We start from the raw sequence: 11,318 nt of genomic DNA, 5'->3' as shown, positions 1-11,318 counted from the left end.
CCCTGACCCGCCGTCGACGTCGTCCGCATGCTGCCCAAGCGCGCCGCGCGCCTCTCCCGCTTCCACCACGCCGTCCGCATCGCCTGGGACCTGCCCGCCCGCGACGGCTCCGGCCGCCGCACCGTCATGTACGAGTCCACCAGCGTCTCGACCTTTTGCGAAGACCCCGACGCCGTCGAGGTCCGCGTCGCAGAGTTCAACGTCGTCGAGCTCGTCCCTGTCGTCGCCGACCCCGCCACCGGCCGCACGGAGCTCAGGGCCCTCCAGCTGCGCGCTTTCTTGGACGGCGCGCCCGTCACGTCAAGAGCGCAGATGATTGCAAAGGAGTGAGTGGCGTCGATATGCATTCGCGGTTCTTGTCTCCTCTGGAGGGGCTCTCCCCAAACTGGCACATACCTAAATAGTCAATGCCGACAACGACGTCACGCAAAGGACGTCTGATGTTAATTCTGCCCCATCCTTTTGATATGAAAGGAAACAGGGTTATGATACCATAGCTTCCACGAAGTGTAGGTCACTGCTTTTACGCAATATGCTATAATGCATCATTCAATGTTTGTACATTTGTACTACTAGCCATACTTGATCGACCTAGTCCACAGTCAACAGCTGTTCAAAGAAGCCCCCAAACTGTCCCTCCTTATCGTGCAGGTAAATCTCCAGAATCCACTGCCGCACATGGCCGTCCTTGCCCAGCGTCCGCATCGACGTCGTGTTGCCGGCGGCAATGTACAGCGGCATCATGTCGTGCGGGATGCGCTCGTGGGGGAACGAGCCGACAATGTGGCCGGCAATGTCGGCGCCCCAGGTCCATCCCTGCGCCTCGCCCGCGCCCTTGGCAATGGCAAACAGCTCGGCGCCCGTCATGTCCGGCCGGGCGCGGTACCGGTCCCGGACGGCGTGCCAAAGCGGCTGAAGCGCGTCGCGCACCCGCAGCTTGCGCGGGTCGCTGCCCAGCACAAACGTCCGTCCAAAGTCGGCCTCCCACTGCTCAAACACGGGGCCGAGGTCCACGACGAGGATGTCGTCGGCCTCAATCACCCGGTCCGGCGGGTTCTCCTTGTACGCCGCCAGCGTGTTGGGCCCGCTGCGCACGATGCGCTTGTGCCAGTGCGTCTCGAGGCCGTGCCGCGCCTTGCCGAGCGCCGCAATCTCGGCGCTCAGCGTCTTGTCGCTGACGCCCGGCCGGATGAGCGTTTCTTCGATTTCTTTGAACAGCGCTTCGGCCTTGGCCTGTGCGACCAGGAGGTTCGCCACGCGATCGGCTTCGCTCATCTGGGACATGGTGGTGATGGTGATGGTGTTGAATGTGTGTGGGTGGGTACAAAAGCGCTCGTCTTTCACGCTGTTATGATGGCGTTGCTGGTATATAAAGCAACCTAGATCCAATATACATTATTCAGCAGCAAATGCCCGAAATTGTATTGGCCCATTTGCAGCTGTCCCTCCACAATTCGACCCGAAAGCGACCTTGTCAGGCGCACGCCCTACGCCCTGCGCCATGCCAATATGAGGCAAATAACGTTACGCAGCTTGATCCCGAACAAGAAGGCGCAATTGCGTCAACCTGCGGAACTTTTGTACTTGACATCACACAGAGCGAGGCCGCCGTGGCTTCAATATCTACCTGCTAGGAATCAGACCAGCGCTCGGCTGGGTGTAAGTGATGGTGGAGGTAAGACTAACAATCAAGATGATCTACCCACACCCTCACTACATAGAAATGCCGGGCTCAGTTACGGAAGGAAGACCCCTGCCAGGAAGCATTAGTGCCTCTACGCTAGAAAATTCCTTTAGATGAGCCAAGATCTAGCCTACTTTAGGCCTTATTCTATATACAACTATGGTCCTTGTGGAACTCTCTACTTCTTAGCCTTGCTGTTATCCGCCGTCGTTTCTGGCCGATCCGTCCCATCCTCATTGAAGAGGGTTTCTTGTGCTACAATCAGATCCGTTAGCACGTCGTTAATTCTGTAACCCGAACCATGGTCGTTTGGGGAAAAAAGGTAAAAAGGGTTGAAAAATCCAAAAGACTCACCACTCCACAGCTCAGCATAGACGCCGGCTCTATCGATCAACTCCCGGTGGGTGCCCATCTCGGCCACCTGGCCCTCCTTGAGCACAATAATCAAGTCCGAGTCGAAGATGGTGCGCAGCCTGTGCGCGACAAAGACGCTGGTGCGGCCCTTTTCGCGCAGGATGCCGTTGATGTTGACCATGAGGGCCTGCTCCGTGTGCGTGTCCAGCGCGCTCGTCGCTTCGTCAAAGAAGAGCAGCGGCGGGTCCTTGAGCAGCAGCCTGCTCATGGCCAGGCGCTGCTTCTCGCCGCCCGAGATCATGAGCCCGCGCTCGCCCACCTTGGTCTCATAGCCGTCCGGGAACCGGGCAATCGTGTCGTGGATGCGGGCGCGCCGCGCGGCGGCCACGACCTGCGCGTGCGTCGCGTCCACCGACCCGTAGCGGATATTGTGCTCCACAGTGTCGTTGAAGAGCGGCGTGTCCTGGGGCACGACGCCGATGGCGCGCCGCAGCGAGTCCACTTGCACATCGCGGATGTCCTGGTCGTCGATGAGGATGCGGCCGCTCTGGGCGTCGTAGGAGCGGAACAGCAGCCGCAGCAGCGTCGACTTGCCGCAGCCGCTCGGCCCGACAATGGCCACCTTTTTGCCCGCGGGGATGGTGAGGCTGAGATTCTGCAGGATGGGCCGGTCCGGATGGTAGCCAAAGTGGACGTTCTCGAAGCGGATCTCGCCGCCCTTGGGCAGGGCGAGCGGCAGGGCGCCCGGCTTGTCGGTGATGCTGACATTGACCTTTTGCAGACTGAATAGCGTCTCCATGTCGAGCAGGGACTGGCGCAGCTCGCGGTAGACGGAGCCGAGGAAGTTGAGCGGCACGGAGAGCTGGAACACGAGCTGATTGACCATGACCAGATCGCCCACGGTCAGGCTGCCTTTGGCGACGCCGTCGGCGGCAAAGTACATCATTGCTGTCAAGGCAGACGAGAAGATGATGTTCTGGCCGCTGTTGAGGAACGCGAGCGAGGTAGCCACCTTGATGGAGCTCTTTTCGTACTGCTTCAGGGCATTGTCGTAGCGAGCCACCTCAAACTTTTCATTGTTAAAGTACTTGACCGCTTCGTAGTTGATGAGCGAGTCGACGGCGACCGTGGACGCCTTGTTGTCGGCCGCGTTTGCCTGGCGCCGAAACTTGGTGCGCCACGCCGTCGTCCAGATAGTAAAGGCCGTGTAGCCGACCATGGTGAGGGCGGTGACGGCGGCAAACTTGACGCCGTACTGCCAGGTGAGGATGCCGCAGACCATGCCAATCTCGAGGGCCGTCGGCAGCACGTGGAAGACCATGCTGGTCAGCAGAAAGCTGATGCCCTTGGTGCCGCGGTCAATGGCGCGCGTGAGGCCGCCCGTCTGCTTGGCGAGGTGGAAGGCGAGGTCGAGGCGCAGCAGGTGGTCAAAGACGTTGCGGGCGACGGAGCGGATGGCGTTTTGCGCGACCGAGGCGAAGATGGCGTTGCGGAGCTCCTGGAAGATGGTGGCACCGATGCGCGAGGCGCCGTAGCCGATGATCATGGCGCCGGCGACGGTGGTGGCGGTGCCGCCGAGGGTCGCCACGTCGACGTTGAGCGAGTCAACGATGCTCTTGAAGTAAAAGGGCACCTGCACGTTGAGCACCTTGCTGCCGATGAGCAGCACCACGGCAAGGCTGACGCGAAACTTGGTGCCCAGGTTGTCCTTGGGCCACAGGTACCGCGACATTTCCTTCATGATGGCCCAGTCGGCCTTGCGCTGCTCCGTGACTGTCTTTTCGGGCAGGGTCAGGGGGTCGTTGTTCTTGACGGCGGCCGGCTTGGCAGCGTCTGTCGTCGTCGTCTTGGCCGTGTTGGGCAGCGGCGCCGTCGTCGCGGGCGGGGTAGAAGCTTGCGGTCGTCGCGGCGCGGCCGTGGTTCGGAGCCGTTGTGTCAACGGCAGGCTTGGCGGCGCGGCCCACGGCGGGCGAGTACGCGCCGATGCTATCCCGTAGCGGGAGCAGAGCATCGGCGCTCGGGATGCGAGGCGAGGAATCATTGCTGTCTGGGCATTGTATGGTGCTTGTGTCGGATAGGCGGTGGGAGGGGGAGGACCAAAAAAAAAGGCTGTTGGAAGTAAGGCTGGTGTTGGCCCTGGGCCACTGGTACAGGCCCGATTTGAATAGCACGACCAATCGGGAGCAAGTGTGAAGAGAAAACGCAATCGAAAGGCGAGATTACATTCGGGTATCAAGGTTAGCAAGATTCCCCGGCCTTGGGAGATTCGAGGACAAAAGGGTCAAAGTTCGAGGTCAACAAGGTCCTTCGATGTTGTTGGAGGCGGGCAAAAAGGTGGAGGCGCGGAGGCGACTGGGATGAAGTCGACAGCCGGACGGGGTATGGTGTCATTGGTGCGGGAAAAGGGACCAAATTGGAAATGCAATAAATTACGAATTGTCGTTAATTGTCCACAAACTTGAATACTTCTCGGCGAACGTCATTGCTTCAACTGTCCATCTTGTTGCAATGGACAATAGAACTCGTCTTTGTTGTCACGTGCCGTCAGTGACAGCCTCTGTGCCGCGTTAGTGTTTGGGCACCATCATTTCTACAAATTACATGCCCGATTCATTCCGCAACAATCATGGCTTCAAGCGCGACTTGAATCTTCCATTTCTCAACCATCCTCCATTCAGTAGAAATTTGAAACAAGTCCAAGAATGTCCATCGTCGTCGGTTAATTCCCCTCTCGCTGCTCAGCGCCTCCCCGCATTCTCGGAACAAGGGTCTCGAAGAAGGGGTCTGGCCCAGCATGCACTTTTCTCGTCTGCCATTGGAACATGCTGAAAGAGTTTCCCCTTTTCTGTTTTAACAAGCTCGCCGTCACATTCCGGGCTGTGGTTGAGAGACTCACTGCGTGTGATAGCTGTCATTCCTCGCTACCCTCAAATGTCTCACCATCATCATCCACTATTGAGACACTACCTCGTTACCCAAACTGCCCAAGTAGCAGCTGCATGCAGAGAACCTGCTATTGTTGAACAACCCTTCCGTCGCAAAGCAGCGTATATCCCAAGGTATGTAGTGTCTCGAGTGACAAGACCAGAATGACTATATAAGTCACGGGCAGCCCCCTTTCCATGCTCGCTCTCTCCAGACAAATTCATCTCTCACTACAGTCTTTCCAATCCTCTTTTCTCAACCTCCAAAATGAAGTTTGCCATTGTTGCTACTCTGCTCGGCCTTGCCGTCGCTGCTCCCACCGGCCCTCTCGATGGTGCTCTTGGCGGTATCACTGGTGCTCTCCCTGGCGGTCTGGGCAATGTCGTCCCTGGCGGCGTCGGCAATGCCATCCCTGGCGACGTCGGTAATGCCATTCCCGGAGGCCTCGGCGGTGCCATTCCCGGAGGCCTCGGCGGTGCCATCCCCGGAGGTCTTGGTGGCGCCATCCCCGGAGGTCTCGGCAATGCTATCCCTATCCCTGGCGGTGTCGGCAATGCCATTCCCGGAGGCCTCGGCGGTGCTGTTCCCGGTGGCCTCGGTGGCATCCTCGGGACCGTCACCAATCTTCTCTCTGGTCTGACGGGCAAAAAGCAGTAAAAATCTCCCTCCAGTCATCACCGGCTGACATTGTAAGTACCAGCGCTTCGGCAGTGGCCAGGGTACCGGTTGACCGTCTCTAGATGAACCCAATACCCCGGATCCGTGAATCAGCGAGAACACTGCAGAGCCACTTGTCTAGTATGAACTCTAGGCATATACTATATAGTTGATCTTTTTCGAAATAAAATAGCAACCAAGTCACAAGCGTTCATCTGTCATCGTGATGAAATTGTAACTTTGGTTGAATTCTATACAGACATTACATGCTACGGCCTCTTACTAGTGACTCTCTTTGTACCTTGCAAGGTTCGCCTCGTGCTTCTCATTCAGCCGCTGCACCTCGGCCCGCGCGGCGTCCCACGCTTTCCTCTTGTCCCCCGGAAACAGCCGCCAGACGGCCGACGTGAGCACACCCGTCTCAATCATGCCGTGCAGCCGTCTCTCGCGCCACCAAAACCGCCAACCCTCCCACCCCCACCAGCGCCCGACATGCCGCTCGACGCCGAGCCCGGCCGTCTCGTCGGCCCAGACGAGCCACGCGCGCATGTTGACCGTTGCGGGGACAATGGTCCCGCGGCGCGCCAGCCCCGTCACGTACGCGGCCTGGGCGTCCATCCAGCGCTCCATGGCGTCGGCCGGCGGGAGCCGCGACCGGCCGCGCCAGACTTGCGCGATGCACATGCTCGCCAGGTCGGCCACGGCAAACGCGCCGGTGGCGAACCACGCGCAGCCCACAAACGCCAGCGCGTCGGGGCGATCTAGCGAAAAGACGTTTTGGTAGAGCCGCGGCAGCGGGCGGCCGCGGGACCCTCGCGCAGCGGCCCACGCGGCGTCGGCGTGCCGCATCGGGTTGACGCGGGCGTCGAGGACGTCGTAGTTGTTGGCGTAGCCGGCGCAGTAGACGATGATGTCGGCGTCGAGCGTGCGGCCGTCGGCGAGCGCGACGGTGGACGGGCCCGTGACGCGCACGAGGCCGGCGACCGAGGTGACATGACCGGCGCGCAAGTGCGGGATCAGCGTGTCGTTGATGATGGGGTTGGTGACGGTGGCGGGCGGCGCGTCGGCGAGGCTCCAAGAGGGGTCCAGAGGGCCGAAGACGGCTGATGTGATGCCGCGCAGGACGCGGTCACTTATCCAGTCGCGCAGCTGCGGGAAGAGCCAGTCGATGATTCCTTGCAGACGGACGAGGCGGTGGGTGAGCACACTGGTCGCGGGTACGCCTTTGAGGTCACGGGGGAGCTGCGGGAGTTGTCAGTAGGGATACGCGGGGGGTGGTTCTGTCATGGCCACACATACGACATGTGCCCCTCTGTTGTGAGATAAATAGACCTCGGACGCGACGCCCACCAACTCACTTGCAATGTCGGCGCTCGTGTTGCCCATGCCTACAACAATGACTCTTTTGCCAGCATAGTCTGATGCTCTACCAGGCATTAGTTGAAAGAAGTGTGTGTGTGTGCATGGGCATTCAAAAACAGCAACGACTACTCACCTTTTGAATTGTTGCGAGTGCATCACTTCGCCGGCGAATAACTCCTGGCCCTCGAGCCGGAACGCAGTCGCCTTGACGTGCGGCCCGGTGGCCATGACCACCTTGTCAAAGTACTGCGACGGGGCGCCGCCAATGTCAATCTTCCACCGGCCCGTCTCCTCGATTTCCGAAATGCGCGTGACTGAGGCATTGAGCCGGAAATGCGGCGCGAGCTCAAAGTGCTCCACGTACGACTCAATGTACCGTTGCACCTCGGCGGCAGAACAGTGTGTCGGTGTATCTGCGCGTAATTAGACGGATACCTTGTTTGCAAATGGGACTTGATAAGTACCTTTTGGGAAAGGAAAATCGGTATAGCACATCTGCGGCACTGGTTAGCTCTTGCGACGCGTCTTGCGACGGAAAGGTGACGCACCCGTTCAATGGGGATATTCGCTTGTGTAGCTGCCTCATGGTTATTAGTGTTAACAGCCTCGTTGTCTGTTGGGTCTAAACTACCGGCCTACATTCAAGAATGCTGAGAGTTTGTTTGTCCTCGGTAAAGTGCCACAGACCGCCGTAGTATGCGCTTTTATCAAAGCCGGTAACGTCGAACCCTTCTTCGATCAGATTCTTAACTGTCACTATACCCATTCCTCCTGTAATAAAACGACGTTAGCTATTCTGCTTCCTACTTTCTTTCAAACGCCGCCGGAGAGCCATAGCGGCAGAGGCGCAGCCATGGCTGATGGCTTACCGAGGCCAATGACCGCTACGGTCGTCGTTTTCTGCGCCCCGTTCATGGCTTCGTGTTAGGACGGCCGCAAGTCTCGCCCTGTTCTCGACAGATGAGCCAATCGAGAGCCTCGCAATGTCTTCATCTGCCTTAGATGGTAGGGGAGAGATAACTAGATGCGCATGCTTCGCATTCTTCCTGCAGGCTAGCCCCGGTCGCTCTCAAGTCCATACCTTAGACATCTTGTAGCAAGCATGCCGTACAGCGGGTCCACGTGCCAACTCTGGCTTCCCAATTCGAGTCGACAATGAATGACAATGCCGCATCGCATATTGGCTACCTACCTAGGCCCAGGGAGGCTGATAATTTGATCACAAGCTAGCTAAACCAGATTTATAATAAGTATAACATAATTAACATGATGAAAGTAATAACCATAATAAGTACAATAGGTGTGGTGGGTAAATTATTTCCAACAACTCTCCCCTGTAATTTTCGGCAGAAGCTACGGGGCGCTATCCTAATCTGGTTTAGCTTGTTGTCATCAAATTATCAGCCGTTCCTCACCATCAATTCAAGGGTCAGTCTGATTGTGTGCCTCGGAGCTCAGGCAGAATGTTTAGCACCCACTTTCGTGCTCCAGCCCACAAGCCCCCTACCCTGCACCACTCTTGCTTGCCCTCACAACTTCCCAGCCAACACCGCGCCACCAATTTTTTAGGCGCCACCTCAACTGCCTGCAGCAACTGCTAGTCCCTCGCAAAATTGAGCCGCCTGGCTTCTTTCTTCGCTTACATGTCCTCCACTAGCATATGGGGTGATTCGCGCAGTCTCGCATCTACCTTTCTCTCTCTTGTGCGACCGCAATCGTCTCCAAACAGCGACGGTCTAGCTTCGTCCTACGCGCCTTCGTCCCGCAAACGCCGCGACCACGAGCATTACCAACCCGCTCAAGACACCGAAAACGTCGCCATGACGACCAATTCGCAGGATCTCCCCGCCCTTCGCGACGATTATGAGGAAGGCGAGGTTGAGGCCGACTTTGGTGCATTAGAAGTCTTTAACAGCAACACCATCTCCTCCTCCCTAGCCATTAAGCCTGTGTCCTCCAAGAAGGAGCGACGCGGCAAAAAGGGGCAACGCGACAAGAAGAACAACAGCTCCACCAAGTCACAAAAGAGCAAGCACAAACTCTCAAGCTCCATCAACAGCCACCATAATACCAATACCCCTACCGTTACGCCTACTTCGCCTTCTAAGAAGAAGCGCAAAAATTCCGACCTATCGGACGGCACGAGCCAAAAGAAGCGCAAGTCGCATGCTGCTATTAACAGCATCTCCAAAGAGCCGGCTAACCCCGAACCTCTAAACTCGCCGTCTGCGGTTCTTTTACACACACGCGGCCTATCGGGTAACGTCGAAGCTATAGCTCTAGAGGCTTGGCAAGAACACATCAATACACAGGCCTCACAGCAGCAAGACGCGGAAATGGCGAAACTCGCAGCTGATTCTATAGAGATAACAGCAGAGGTACCAGTAGAGCCTACGTCAGAAGTACCAGCCGTTGAAGCACTATCCGAAGACCCAGCAGACGCTCCAGCCGGTGAAGTTGCATCGACGTCACGACGCCTACGCTCCACGCGCAAGAAATCAAAGCCGACCTTCTTCGACGAGCCCGTCACAGATGCTTCGCTTGACATTTTCGGGCAGCTGCCTTCGCCTTCAGCTATAACGCCCAATCCTCGGAGGGCAAAGAGGGCCGCCCCCAAGAAAGGCCCCATACGCCAGCGCAAAGCTGAGAGGGAGGAGCTACAGGCTGAATCTTCTGGACTGAACCCTAAGTCTCCTAGACTGAACCATAAGGGAGGAAAATTCAGTGAAGAGGAATTGTCTCGTGTTGCTCACGCTATTGAAAGTTTCAGAGCTGAATACAATATGGAGCAGCGCGATGTTAATGAGGCATGTTCACCCCTCGACCTATCATGATAACTGAATACTAACACATGTCTGCAGATGATCCAAGCTCATGGCGGAACCTCAGCCGGCAAAGCACACGCCGAGCTCTGGATGCGCATTTTTGCCGAATGCCCGAATCGTCACCGACAAAAGGTCATTAACGTTGCTCGCAAAAAGTTCCACAACTTTGTGGCACGAGGTACTTGGACAGTTGACCAGGATAATGAACTTTCTGGCCTCATCAATGAACATGGCACGGCGTGGGCAAAGATTGCCGGCATGATCAACCGCCATCCTGAGGATGTTCGCGACCGGTATCGAAACTACCTTATCTGCGGCGGCGCACAAAAGAAGGAGGCTTGGGACGAGGAAGAGGAGGCGCGCCTGGCGCATTATATCCAAGAGGCCATGCTGAAAATTGATGAAGCGCGCATAGAGAATCCTGAAAAGAAGTTGCTGCAAACAAGAACGTACGAGGAACTCATCGAGTGGCAGAATATTAGCGAGTGCATGGGGCGTACGCGAAGTCGCCTGCAGTGCATCACCAAGTGGAAGGCCATGAATTCGCGAATTCACAGCACGGGTAGGCTCGTTTCGGCCGACCCCGACTCCAGCATTTCTTTCCGGCTAGACAAAGCCCGCCGTCAACTCGAGGACATGCCAGATACCGAAAAGTATCGCCTCGTGCTTGCAATCAAGTCACTGTCTGTTTCTTCCACAGCCAAAATTCCATGGCAGAGGCTCTGTGATAAGCAATTCCGCAACTCGTGGCATCGTGCTACACAGGAGCTCGTCTGGGCTCGGCTGGTCAAGTCGGTCCCTGGCTCTGAGTCGAGAACTGTGCGCGACTGTGCTCAGTACCTTGCCGACAAATACGACCAAGACGGACTACCAAATATTGCGGGAGAGGGCTGGGACGACGAAGAGGAGATAGCGCTCATCAATCAGTAGACCAGACTTACATAATAAACGCTTTTTTCAAATTTTATAAATAATTTGTGGCTAGTTGCTTTTATATAGTGCGACTAAATTTTCTATCTCGCCTCTACACTATATTGAAGCTATTGCTACTATTACTTATATCGCTACTATCACTTATATTGCTGCTATCACTCGTATCGCCACTATCACTCATATCGCCGCTATCACTTATATTGCCGCTATTACTTGTATTGCTGCTATTACTTATAATAAAGGTATTAAGTAATAGTGGCGATACCTTTATTGTAAGTGATAGCGGCGATACCTTTATCACGAGTGATAGCGGCGATACCTTTATCACGAGTGATAGCGGCGATGCCTCTATTGCGAGTAATACTAGTAATACGTAATTTCGATACCGGTCGCGAACATCCTCAGGATGGCGGTTGATCATGCCGGCAATCTTTGCCCATTACTGCCATCACTCGCGATAGAGGTATTAGTATCATGCCGGCAATCTTTGCCCATTACTGCCATCACTCGCCATCGCGGTTGCACAAATGCAGCCTTCTAACTACAAAGGAAACTTCCTGTGAGATCCAAAAAACGTT

The 11,318-nt window shown here is 56.3% G+C and overlaps 6 protein-coding genes across 6 annotated transcripts; 3 read left to right on the top strand and 3 right to left on the bottom strand.

Annotated features, from left to right (window-relative positions):
- Positions 1-27: 27 nt before the first annotated feature.
- On the top strand, positions 28-330 carry CCM_05976 (uncharacterized protein; the record flags this gene model as incomplete). The annotated part of the gene is made up of 1 exon (XM_006671120.1): positions 28-330. One exon carries the CDS (start codon positions 28-30, stop codon positions 328-330), a length of 303 nt encoding a protein of 100 aa, XP_006671183.1.
- Positions 331-591: 261 nt separating this feature from the next.
- Positions 592-1,284, bottom strand: CCM_05975 (Peptidase M24, structural domain; the record flags this gene model as incomplete). The annotated part of the gene is made up of 1 exon (XM_006671119.1): positions 592-1,284. The coding sequence occupies one exon, from the start codon at positions 1,282-1,284 to the stop codon at positions 592-594; it is 693 nt and encodes a 230-aa protein (XP_006671182.1).
- Positions 1,285-1,862: 578 nt separating this feature from the next.
- On the bottom strand, positions 1,863-4,521 carry CCM_05974 (iron-sulfur clusters transporter atm1; the record flags this gene model as incomplete). Its single annotated transcript, XM_006671118.1, has 2 exons — positions 1,863-4,081; positions 4,497-4,521. 2 exons carry the CDS (start codon positions 4,519-4,521, stop codon positions 1,863-1,865), a joined length of 2,244 nt encoding a protein of 747 aa, XP_006671181.1.
- A 709-nt stretch (positions 4,522-5,230) lies between these two features.
- On the top strand, positions 5,231-5,620 carry CCM_05973 (uncharacterized protein; the record flags this gene model as incomplete). The annotated part of the gene is made up of 1 exon (XM_006671117.1): positions 5,231-5,620. One exon carries the CDS (start codon positions 5,231-5,233, stop codon positions 5,618-5,620), a length of 390 nt encoding a protein of 129 aa, XP_006671180.1.
- A 282-nt stretch (positions 5,621-5,902) lies between these two features.
- On the bottom strand, positions 5,903-7,897 carry CCM_05972 (dimethylaniline monooxygenase 2; the record flags this gene model as incomplete). Its single annotated transcript, XM_006671116.1, has 7 exons — positions 5,903-6,862; positions 6,920-7,046; positions 7,116-7,395; positions 7,447-7,477; positions 7,531-7,559; positions 7,622-7,753; positions 7,852-7,897. The coding sequence occupies 7 exons, from the start codon at positions 7,895-7,897 to the stop codon at positions 5,903-5,905; spliced, it is 1,605 nt and encodes a 534-aa protein (XP_006671179.1).
- Positions 7,898-8,445: 548 nt separating this feature from the next.
- CCM_05971 (Myb transcription factor) lies at positions 8,446-10,737 on the top strand (the record flags this gene model as incomplete). Its single annotated transcript, XM_006671115.1, has 3 exons — positions 8,446-8,582; positions 8,640-9,789; positions 9,844-10,737. 3 exons carry the CDS (start codon positions 8,446-8,448, stop codon positions 10,735-10,737), a joined length of 2,181 nt encoding a protein of 726 aa, XP_006671178.1.
- Between the last annotated feature and the right edge of the window lie 581 nt (positions 10,738-11,318).

The sequence above is a fragment of the Cordyceps militaris genome, assembly GCF_000225605.1.
Source record: "Cordyceps militaris CM01 unplaced genomic scaffold CCM_S00004, whole genome shotgun sequence".
In the NCBI taxonomy this organism is placed as follows: Eukaryota; Fungi; Ascomycota; class Sordariomycetes; order Hypocreales; family Cordycipitaceae; genus Cordyceps; species Cordyceps militaris.
The sequence above is the reverse complement of the archived record's forward strand: the minus strand, read 5'-3'. Positions and strand labels throughout refer to the sequence as shown.